Source organism: Sminthopsis crassicaudata, chromosome 3 (assembly GCF_048593235.1).
Source record: "Sminthopsis crassicaudata isolate SCR6 chromosome 3, ASM4859323v1, whole genome shotgun sequence".
Taxonomy (NCBI): Eukaryota; Metazoa; Chordata; class Mammalia; order Dasyuromorphia; family Dasyuridae; genus Sminthopsis; species Sminthopsis crassicaudata.
The window spans coordinates 47,642,224-47,654,224 of record NC_133619.1 but is presented as its reverse complement, the minus strand read 5'-3'; the positions used below and the strand labels follow the sequence as shown (position 1 = coordinate 47,654,224).

At 41.9% G+C, this 12,001-nt stretch overlaps 1 protein-coding gene across 2 annotated transcripts; it reads right to left on the bottom strand.

Moving 5' to 3' along the window:
* Positions 1-823: 823 nt before the first annotated feature.
* Positions 824-11,729, bottom strand: LOC141560376 (uncharacterized). Of its 2 annotated transcripts, none has more exons than XM_074298403.1 (2): positions 11,432-11,729; positions 824-1,871 (listed from the first exon to the last, which is right to left on the bottom strand). In XM_074298403.1, exon 2 carries the CDS (start codon positions 1,840-1,842, stop codon positions 988-990), a length of 855 nt encoding a protein of 284 aa, XP_074154504.1. In that variant the 5' UTR covers positions 1,843-1,871; positions 11,432-11,729; the 3' UTR covers positions 824-987. The 2 variants fall into 2 exon arrangements, with proteins under 2 accessions (XP_074154504.1, XP_074154503.1); XM_074298402.1 differs by lacking the exon at positions 11,432-11,729 and adding an exon at positions 8,713-9,010.
* Between the last annotated feature and the right edge of the window lie 272 nt (positions 11,730-12,001).

The window sequence follows — 12,001 nt, the reverse complement described above, 5'->3', positions numbered from 1 at the left end:
AATTATTTTCATCTTGAGACTCTGTTGCTCCTTTCCAAGTTGGTTTCCTTTTTTGTTTCATAAGCTTTTGGTTTTCCTTGCACGGATTTTTATTTATTTTTTTTTATTTTGGTTAGTTTTTCCTTAGTGTCTCTCATTTGACTTTTAAATTCTTGTTTGAGTTGTATACTTTCTCTTTGGGTTTGGGGCCATTTCAGGTTACTCTTTGAGATAAAAGCTCTTTTACTTAAGTGTCCTCTTAAGATGAACTCTAGGCTTTGCTGTTCCCATAATGTTCCTATGGTGGGATTCTTCTTAGCTGGTGCATTTTTAAAAAAAAGATTTTATACTATTTTAAGGACCTCTACTTGTGTTGTGAAGGGATGGTTCCTCATGCTTCCTCTTCAGATGTGCCCTCTGTCCAGAAACCCCAAACTCTCTGACCCAGAAGCACAAACCAAGAGCATCCCCTCTTGGGTGTACCAGCACTCTGTACTAGCAGCCAATAGCATCCCAGCCCCTGCGTCTGCTCCCACCAGGGTGTGGTTCCTTCTTGTCAGGGCCACTTCCTCAGGTCCTCAGTGGCCCAGCTGTTGCCATCCTAATCAGCCCAGCTTCACTTAGTCTCCAGGAGGTTCACGATTTCAACTTGATTTGACTGTGAGATAAAAGTTTCTGTGGTTTTTGCTGAAGCTCCAGCCAATACCTAGCCAGGCCAAGGGTCCCCACTTCTTGTTTCAGTGGATTTAGCCCAGTGATGATAGTTCAGACAGGAAAATCCTCAGTCCAATGGCTTTCTTCCCATCTTTGGGGCTGTGTCTGAAGGACCTCCATTCTACCCCAATTTTTTTTTTTTATTTTAATGTCTAAATTTGATCGGCAGCATAATTTTGTCAAGCCTGTGGGCAAAATAGGCAGTGCTGAAAGTTAGCATATTTTTGATGATACTTCTAGACTCCTCCATTTAAAGAAAAGAAACTTTTTAAAGAAACCCCAAAAGGGGCATTGTTAGCCAGAATGGCCTCCCTGGGTTGTTTGGGAGGAATTTGGGGGAACACACCTTGGGGAACAATGGGAGTAGATGACAAAGGCAGGGTTCACTTTACCCCTCCTCTTTTGAGTTGTAATGACTTTGGCAAGGCGGGATAGGGTGGATTTTTCTTGTTTGGAGCATTCTCCCAGTATCATTTCTGAGTCATCTTTGTAGCTACACTCTGGAATAGTGCTGAAGACAGGGTTGGAGATAGGCTGTACTTTAGATCTTATATTAATGGCACTGATTCTGACAGGGCGGGGGGGATTAGCATTTTCTGGACAAGACCATTCTTCTTGGAGCATTTCTGCAGCAAGTTTCCGAACACATTTTGGTGTACTGGTGTCCCGAGGGCGAAAGACAGGGTCCAGTGGGGTACTGTTGGAGAGAGGGCTAAGGGTAGTTTCCACTTTAGATCTTAGTTTCTTAAATGCACTGAATTTTTCAGGGTGGTTGGGACCGGCTTTTTCAGAGCATAATTCCTGAGGCCTGATGGTGGAGGTGAGGGCCTTGGGGACAGCCTTGGGTGAAGTTTCTGATTCATTTGTGAAAATAGGATGGACTTTGCTGTTCCTGTTTGGAGCTCTGTGTGTTGTTTCAGCACGGGATGCAGAACGAGGGGGTGGATTAATCAAAATCAAAAGAAGAGCCAGGGCCTTAGGAGGAATGTCAAAGCCTAAATGTCTCATCCACCAAGGGCCCCCAGCGTTCCTCTCCTTCCTTGGTGAGCTCACACGAATATTGTCCCCCTGGCTCCTGAGGTCGGAGGGTTGCTGAATATTTTCCAAATACAAGGCAGCAACATGGCGGCGGGGACCTCCGCGTCTCATTGCTTTTGCCTGTTGCTCCTCGACCAAGTCTGTGAATGAAGAAGGGACCATATGAGCAAAGGTGAAGGAATCAGGAATTGTGGGTAGCAAAGAGCAGCAGCTCTGAGATTATGATTGGCCAAGGAGTGATTCCTGGCCTTTGGTGGGCAACTGGACCTTTATCAATGTGCTCTTGCCTATGCTCTCCCTTATCATACACTTGGAGGAACCCCAAGAGACAACTTCATTACTTCCAATTTTTTCTGGTAAACCACTTATTTGTACAGAGTTGTTTGTATGGAATCACCCCCTTATACTGGAAACTCCTTCAAACCAGGGCCCGGCTTGGGCAATTCTTGTATCCCCCCCCTGCTTACTATGGAGCTTGACCCACTCTAGATAAGAAATGTTTATTGACTGTGGCCTCTACTTATTCTTTCCCCTTTCTCTCTCCTAAACTCTCTGTACTCTGATTTCTCACATTCTCATTGGATTGAGTTTTACTAAGTGAAATGCAAAGTTACTATGATAACCTCCAAAGGACAAAAGTGAATGATCCCTTTTTGAATATAATTTCAATTAATTTAATATTGAGCCCAAGTTACATTTTAAAATTTTTCTTTTACATTTCTTAATGTAAAGATTTTTTAAAGATGTTTGCTTTGTAGGTTCTTTCCCCATCCACAAATTAAGAAACCACATATGAAATTATCCAAAACATTTTCATAAATTTGTGAAAAAACATACACCTCACCCTAATGAAAATAGAACCCTGAAGAGAAATTATTTTAAAAATAGAGAGATTAAGAGAAAAATGAGAATGCTTCAATCTGTATTCACACATAATCAGTCCTCTGTGAATGAATAAGATTTTTTATCATAAGTCCTTTAGAGTAGTTGTACAAGATTTTGTGAGTGAGAACCATTAAAATCCTTTACTCCTGATCTCCCTAGAACCTTGCTATCATTTCATATACAGCATATTTTGCTTTGTTCGTGGAGTACTTTTCAGGTTTTTTCCCCCCCATGGGAACATTCAGCTCATCATTTCCCAGAGAACAATGATATTCCAATAGATAAACACTTCAAAAATTACTTTTACTATTACTATTGCTTTCCCCTCATTTATTCTCTCTCTCCTTTCACTCTCTCTTCAAACATGTTTTGCTATTGACCACTGACTCTCTTCTTTTATCACCCCTCTCCCATATTCTATTGCCCTCCCATTTTCCTGCAGGCTAAGATAGATTTCCACACACCTATTGAGTATTTATGATGTCTCTTATTTGAGCCACTTCTGATGAGAGTAATGTTCTCTCAATCTCTCCTCTCCTTCTTCAATGAAAAAGCCTTTTTTTTTTTTTTCTTTTTCTTATGGCACATAATTTGCAGCACTCCACTTTTTCCTTTCCCTTTTCCCAGTCCATTCCTGTCTCACTCCCTGTCATCATTTTTTTTAAAAAGATATTATTCCTTCATACTTCACGCACATTCGTTATCCCCTGGCCATGTATATTCCGTCTAACAGCCAGAATATTGGGAATGTCCTAAGGAGTTACAAGTATCATTCTTCTATGTCGGGATACAAACATATACAGGTTAAACCACGGCCAGGGATATTCATCCTGCCTCAATCTCTCTTGAGCTCTTTCCCCCAATTCCCATGTAATATCTAATGGACATTTTGAACCAGATGGCCAATTGCACTGGATCCTCAAGATGTCCAAAACAGAATCTGTTCTTTTTCTCCTACCCTCTGTTCTCTTCTGAAATTCCCTTTTTTGTCACCCAGGTTTGCAGGCTCAGTCATCCACTACTCTTCCCTTAGCTCAGCCCACATGTCTTCCAACGACTTAGTCATCTTTTAATTCCTTAGTAGATGACATTTTTACCATAGTAGTTTTGTTTTTTCCCTTCTTTTCTCCCATAGATATCAGCCTGGTGACCTTGTACACCTCTGTCATAAACTCTTCTGATAGCCTCATTGTTCCATTAGGATTATGCCTTCTGACATTTTTATATACTCTGTATTTACTTGGCATATTCTAGTTTGTGTACTTCTGGCCCTCTCTCTTAAGATGAATTTGGGGGTGGTGTCTTATTGAATACAGTGACTGACATAAGAATAATCATTGCTATTTATTTAGTGATTGACCCTCAGCCTGAGGAAATAATTTGGTTTCTTTGCACCATGATGAATTCCAGGAATTTCCTGAGGAAAAATACTGTCATCCAATAAGTACTGAGGACTCTGCTTCCAACATCCCATCTTCCCTGCTAAAGGAGTATCAAGCAGCCCAAAAAAGACTTAATCTCTCATTGGACACAAGTCAGCTATTGCTTTTCATTGTCCAATACGTTTTGATAAAAAATGATCCATTTCTAGAGGTCCCTTTCCCTGTTTCCTCCTTTCCCCATTCCATCTCTCCCCTCTCCTCCCCATTAAAAGTAATCCAAAGTCAGCAACTGAGAAATTCCTTTTAACAACTATGGAAGAAATAGAGGTTGAAACTTTGTAGGCAAATTGTCAGTATAAAGAAGAATTTTTAAAGTTCGAAAAATAAAGAAGAAAGCTTTAAAGCTCAAAAACAAGGGCACAAAATTTCTGAAAATTCTAATATTCTTTGAATGGACAATATCCTACATACTGGTCAGGCCTACAGTCCACGGGTTCCCATCCCTGCTTCTTCTTTCCCCTTAACATTTACTCATAGTCTTTTACTCAAATCCACAAGATCTAAGGGGACAAAGTAACTACAATGTGGGCCTGAAGGGCAAGATTGAGCAACTTGAAAGCCCTAACCTTGAAAGCTTCTACCCTGGAATAGCCTTTCTTAACCCTTTCAGTGCCTTGAAACATACCAGCTTAAGAAGAAATGACAGATTGGCTACCCAAGCACAGGGAGAAAAGGATTTTCCATACCTACCTGGGATATCTACAAGTAGGATAAACAATCTTTTCCACCCCCCCTTCCAATTAAAACAAGCAATGGAATATATATTCCTTTTGAGATTTGCAGAGAACTTTTTCTATGAATTTAAAATATGGTTTGGAGTTTTGTGGGATAGGTAGGCTCCAGTACTTGTCTGAAGGTTAATTGTCAGAAAAAAAGTTAAAATCTTTGATACTGCTCTGCCTCATCTCGTCTCCAGCTAAGGGGATCCCCACATCTCTCATGGCATGAGAAGATATAAGGGGCTTAAATCTGTGATTTATGTAATGATTGTTACTCACATCTTTTAAAGAAAGTCATAAAGGTTATGGGGTTGACTTGAAATCAATTCTTTGGGGGATCGATTCCTTCCTTTCTCATTTAGGCTTTAATGAACACAGGTTGCTCAAATGTATGATAAGCTTGAATCCCCCCAATGGGGGGCTATTGCTCTAAATGAAGACCTGGAGGCAGTCTCAGGGTCACATCAGGGAGAGAGAGAGCAAACCTCTCCCTTCTGCCACCTGCACTGCACTCCATAGCCTTTCCCCCTATACATCTCCTTTGATCCTTACATCAACTCTGTGAGGAAACAGAGGCAAATGGGAAATGGTTTGCCTCAGGGACACTGAGTTTGAAAGGCAGTCATCCAGACTCCCAGGCCCACATCATTCTTAAGAACCGAGGAGCTTCTTCAGATTAACAACAAACAAAAAGCCATTTTCTTTGTGGTGAGTCTCTGATGGTTTGAGTAATCTCCTCAGAGTCTATAGAAGAGTTGTCTCCCTTAAGTTCTCCCATGTATCCCAGCTGCTCCCCCAATGAGGACAGACCACAAGCATCTTGTCCAGCTCCTATTGCTGTCACAAGCAATGTCTCTCTCATTCATCTCTACTCCCAGTGGCTTCCCACAAACATACATACTTCCCCCCAATACAAACTCCCTCACTCTTCTTCCTAGACATATTCGGCTGTCCCCACTCCAGAATAGTGAGTATCATGGAGTCTCTTACCTGAAAGAGCTCCGAGATGCAAAACCCAAGGCAGCCCCTTAGGTGGTGAAGTAAGAAGTGATACCTCTCTGTCCCTCTGTCTGTGTCTGTCTCTCCCTTTCTCTCTCTTTCCCACTCTCTTTCTCTCTCTCCTCTTTCCCTCCCTCTCTCCTCTCTCACTCTTTCTCTCCCTCTCTCTCTCTTTCCCTCTCCCTCTCTCTCCCTTTTTCCACACTCTCTCGCAACCTAACTTTTTCTCTCACACTTTTTATTCATTCTTTCTCTCTCCCTCACTCTCTCTTTCCTTTACTCTCTCTCTCCTCTCTCTCTTATCTCTATTTTCTACACCACACTCTCTCCTCTCTATCTATCTCTTTCTCCTCTCCTCCGCCTCTCTCCTCTGTATCTATCACTCTCTCCCTCTCCTCCGCCTCTCTATTCTCTATCTATCCCTGTCTCCTGTCTGGGCTCTGGTGCTCTCTCTCTCCGCTCAATCTCTCACTCTCACACTCTCTTTCTCGCCTGCTCTCTCTCCCGCACAGAGCACGGCTCTTGGGACTCCTGGTCTTTTATCCCCATAATGCTTTGTGAGGTCATCATGACATCACATACCATTTTTCTATGATATCATTTCCTTCCCTCCAATCAGCTCTCTCATTGCAGATAGGATTCTTCATGCAGAGACAGGAAGCTTATTCCTGACTTACTTTCCTGAACCCAAGCCCCTGAGCCTTCATTGGGTTTCAAACGATTTCCCACTAATTCTCAATAAAGAGTTTTGCCATTTTCCCACTAGCATGCATCTTTACCAAACATGAAAAACATCACCGACTCTGAAATTTTAAAATTTTAGTTTGAGTATCCATTAGGAGGAAAATACATTTGTGTCCAGCATTGATCAATAAGGGGAATTTAATATGTTTGAATGTAAAACTTTTCAATTCACCTTTTTTTTTTTTTTCCCCCTCTATGGTTCATGTCCAATCAAGGAGAGATAATATGGCTTTTTTATTGATAGGGCAAAGAAATTTCCCATCTTCCTCCTCTTCTTCTTAACTTCTTTAACACTCCTTACCTCCATCCACACCTTTTTCTCAAACATCCTTTTGTTAGGATTCTTACAAGGTGCTAAGTCATTGGAATGGATATCATCCAATGGTTCAGTAGGATTGCTCTGATCCTACAAGGAGATGTTATGAGCCAGAACTTGAGACCAAGTATTTATGTACCCATGTCCTTAGTTCACACCTTTAAAGGAGTTCTCTCATTGGTTCACACATTAGACTTCATGTCTTTAGAGACCATAGAAAAGGACAGGCCCACTCTCTGAGAGAAGATTCAGAGCCAGGATTCAGTGGGGAGATTCACAAGTCCTGGAGATTCACAAATCCAGGAGATGCACAAGTCTAAAGAAACAGCCTGTGCATGGACTTCCAGGACATTCAGAACTAGGATTGAGTTTCTGGAGATTCAGAAGGTAGAAGCCCACAATCCCATACTCTTGGAGGCCGAGTCTGATTCATTCCCATTTTGACATTTGTGCTGGCTGGAGATATTTGGACAAGAGCTCTCGGGAATCAAGGAGAGAGATAGGGCTCTGAGAAAGTGAAGTGGACACAGAAAAAGATTCAGGATTTTGAAGGGTACAATAAAGGATCAGGACTGTAACTCTTGGCTGCAAGAGGTGATTATTGGCACTTAACTGAAAGCAAGGCTGCCTCCAGAACCTCCCCAACAAATCTGAGCCCAGAGAACGATTACCATTTAAAGAACAGAAAATGACATATTGGGGTCTAATTTGGGGCAGACAGGATCCTGATTTCTGTGGAAAAACCTCTGATCTTGATCCAATGGAAAAGTCTCTCTGACCCAGAAATTAGGGTGAGTATAACAAGGAAACTTGGCTAAAGAGCTAATGTAGAATTTCAACTCAATGGGGCAGATGTTTAGAAAATAGCCTTCTGTTTCTGTTCAAGGAAAATGTTTAGAGAGCATTGTCAAGTTATGAAAAGCCAAGCACTGGGTATAATTTTGGAGGAGATCACTGAACTTTTAAAAACTGTGCTGGTCATATGTCCTTGTTTTTCTATGGAAAAAGAATTGGATCCAGACAAGTGGGAATTAGGAGAGCAACTAGCTGAACACTGCTATTCCAATCCAAAGTCAATAACTAAAGATACACTTCATACATACAATTTAATTCAAGTGGCTTTACAAAGTGTTAGACTAAAGAAAATGAAGAAAGAACAGGAGGAGGATCATCCAACTAAACTAGGTGAAAAGAATGAGTCAGGTAACAATGGAGTTAAGTACAATGCTGAGCAACAGGAGCATTTCCCATCTCCTCCTCCCTCAATTAACCCTTCATGGGTGGAGGAAGAAGGAGGAGGGGAAGAGGCAGTGACACAAACTGAACTGCCTGTGAAGCAGCCTATGACAAAATTAGAAAAAGCAATGGTTAAGGCTAAGGGAGAAGGACAGAATATACGATATGTTATAGATGCATTCCCTGTGATTGAAGAGCATGACTCTTCTGCTCAAACAAAAAGATACACTCCTTCTGATGCGGATAAAATTAAGGATTTGAAAAAAAGTAGCACTCTTTATGGGGCCACATCATCTTATGTTAAGATGTTACTAGATAATTTTTCTTATGAAATCTTAACCCCTAATGATTGGAAATCCATAGCTAGGACATGTTTAGAACTTAGACAAACTTGTTGTGGCTTTTGGAGTATCATGAATTATGTAGGATTCAAGTCAGTGCAATAGGGAAACAGGAGTTAACACACAATTGACTTTTGACCAACTAGCAAGTGAAGGTCAGTATGGAGAGAATAGATCCAGTGACTTCCCACAAACATACATATCTCCCCCACGCCCCCAATACAAACTCCCTCATTCCTTCTCCTAGACATATTCGGCTGTCCCCCCTCCAGAATAGTGAGTATGACGGAGTCTCTTACCTGAAAGAGCTTCTCCGAGATGCCAAGGCAGTCCCTTAGGTGGGGAAGTATGAGGTGATACCTCTCTGTCCCTCTCTCCTCTCTATCTATTGCTCTCTCCTCTCCTCCGCCTCTCTCCTCTCTATCGCTCTCTCCTCTCCTCCGCCTCTCTCCTCTCTATCTATCACTCTCTCCTCTCCTCCGCCTCTGTCTTCTCTATCTATCGCTGTCTCTTGTTTGGGCTCTGGCGCTCTCTATCTCCGCTCAATATCGCACTCTCACACTCCCTATCTCGCCTGCTCTCTCTCCCGCACAGAGCACGGCTCTTGGGACTCCTGGTCTTTTATCCCCATAATGCTTTGTGAGGTCATCATGACATCACATTCCATTTTTCTATGATATCATTTCCTTCCCTCCAATCAGCTCTCTCATTGCAGATAGCATTCTTCATGCAGAGACAGGAAGCTTATTCCTGACTTACTTTCCTGAACCCAAGGCCCTGAGCCTTCATTGGGTTTCAAATGATTTCCCACTGATTCTCAATAAACAGTTTTGCCATTTTCCCCCTAGCATGCATCTTTACCAAACATGAAAAACATTGCCGACTCTGAAATTTTAAAATTTTAGTTTGAGTATCCATTAGGAAGAAAATACATTTGTGTCCAGCGTTGATCAATAAGGGGAATTTAATATGTTTGAATGTAAAACTTTTCAATTCAGCTTTTTTTTTTTTTCCCCCCTCTATGGTTCATGTCCAATCAAGGAGAGATAATATGGCTTTTTTATTGATAGGGCAAAGAAATTTCCCATCTTCCTCCTCTTCTTCTTAACTTCTTTAACACTCCTTACCTCCATCCACACCTTTTTCTCAAACATCCTTTTGTTAGGATTCTTACAAGGTGCTAAGTCATTGGAATGGATATCATCCAATGGTTCAGTAGGATTGCTCTGATCCTACAAGGAGATGTTATGAGCCAGAACTTGAGACCAAGTGTTTATGTACCCATGTACTTAGTTCACACCTTTAAAGGAGTTCTCTCATTGGTTCACACATTAGACTTCATGTCTTTAGAGACCATAGAAAAGGACAGGCCTACTCTCTGAGAGAAGATTCAGAGCCAGGATTCAGTGGGGAGATTCACAAGTCCTGGAGATTCACAAATCCAGGAGATGCACAAGTCTAAAGGAACAGCCTGCTCATGGACTTCCAGGACATTCAGAACTAGGATTGAGTTTCTGGAGATTCAGAAGGTAGAAGCCCCACAATCCCATACTCTTGGAAGCCGAGTCTGATTCATTCCCATTTTGACATTTGTGCTGGCTGGAGAATATGGACAAGAGCTCTCGGGAATCAAGGAGAGAGATAGGGCTCTGAGAAAGTGAAGTGGACACAGAAAAGGATTCAGGATTTTGAAGGGTACAATAAAGGATCAGGACTGTAACTCTTGGCTGCAAGAGGTGATTATTGGCACTTAACTGAAAGCAAGGATGCCTCCAGAACCTCCCCAACAAATCCGAGCCCAGAGAACGATTACCATTTAAAGAACAGAAAATGACATATTGGGGTCTAATTTGGGGCAGACAGGATCCTGATTTCTGTGGAAAAACCTCTGATCTTGATCCAATGGAAAAGTCTCTCTGACCCAGAAATTAGGGTGAGTATAACAAGGAAACTTGGCTAAAGAGCTAATGTAGAATTTCAACTCAATGGGGCAGATGTTTAGAAAATAGCCTTCTGTTTCTGTTCAAGGAAAATGTTTAGAGAGCATTGTCAAGTTATGAAAAGCCAAGCACTGGGTATAATTTTGGAGGAGATCACTGAACTTTTAAAAACTGTGCTGGTCATATGTCCTTGTTTTTCTATGGAAAAAGAATTGGATCCAGACAAGTGGGAATTAGGAGAGCAACTAGCTGAACACTGCTATTCCAATCCAAAGTCAATAACTAAAGATACACTTCATACATACAATTTAATTCAAGTGGCTTTACAAAGTGTTAGACTAAAGAAAATGAAGAAAGAACAGGAGGAGGATCATCCAACTAAACTAGGTGAAAAGAATGAGTCAGGTAACAATGGAGTTAAGTACAATGCTGAGCAACAGGAGCATTTCCCATCTCCTCCTCCCTCAATTAACCCTTCATGGGTGGAGGAAGAAGGAGGAGGGGAAGAGGCAGTGACACAAACTGAACTGCCTGTGAAGCAGCCTATGACAAAATTAGAAAAAGCAATGGTTAAGGCTAAGGGAGAAGGACAGAATATACGATATGTTATAGATGCATTCCCTGTGATTGAAGAGCATGACTCTTCTGCTCAAACAAAAAGATACACTCCTTCTGATGCGGATAAAATTAAGGATTTGAAAAAAAGTAGCACTCTTTATGGGGCCACATCATCTTATGTTAAGATGTTACTAGATAATTTTTCTTATGAAATCTTAACCCCTAATGATTGGAAATCCATAGCTAGGACATGTTTAGAACTTAGACAAACTTGTTGTGGCTTTTGGAGTATCATGAATTATGTAGGATTCAAGTCAGTGCAATAGGGAAACAGGAGTTAACACACAATTGACTTTTGACCAACTAGCAAGTGAAGGTCAGTATGGAGAGAATAGATCCAGTGACTTCCCACAAACATACATATCTCCCCCACGCCCCCAATACAAACTCCCTCATTCCTTCTCCTAGACATATTCGGCTGTCCCCCCTCCAGAATAGTGAGTATGACGGAGTCTCTTACCTGAAAGAGCTTCTCCGAGATGCCAAGGCAGTCCCTTAGGTGGGGAAGTATGAGGTGATACCTCTCTGTCCCTCTCTCCTCTCTATCTATCGCTCTCTCCTCTCCTCCGCCTCTCTCCTCTCTATCGCTCTCTCCTCTCCTCCGCCTCTCTCCTCTCTATCTATCACTCTCTCCTCTCCTCCGCCTCTCTCCTCTCTATCTATCGCTGTCTCTTGTTTGGGCTCTGGCGCTCTCTATCTCCGCTCAATATCGCACTCTCACACTCCCTATCTCGCCTGCTCTCTCTCCCGCACAGAGCACGGCTCTTGGGACTCCTGGTCTTTTATCCCCATAATGCTTTGTGAGGTCATCATGACATCACATTCCATTTTTCTATGATATCATTTCCTTCCCTCCAATCAGCTCTCTCATTGCAGATAGCATTCTTCATGCAGAGACAGGAAGCTTATTCCTGACTTACTTTCCTGAACCCAAGGCCCTGAGCCTTCATTGGGTTTCAAATGATTTCCCACTGATTCTCAATAAACAGTTTTGCCATTTTCCCCCTAGCATGCATCTTTACCAAACATG

Excerpts from the sequence above, each read along its gene's own strand:
- LOC141560376 (XM_074298403.1), bottom strand. The coding sequence starts at position 1,842 with ATGAGACGCGGAGGTCCCCGCCGCCATGTTGCTGCCTTGTATTTGGAA.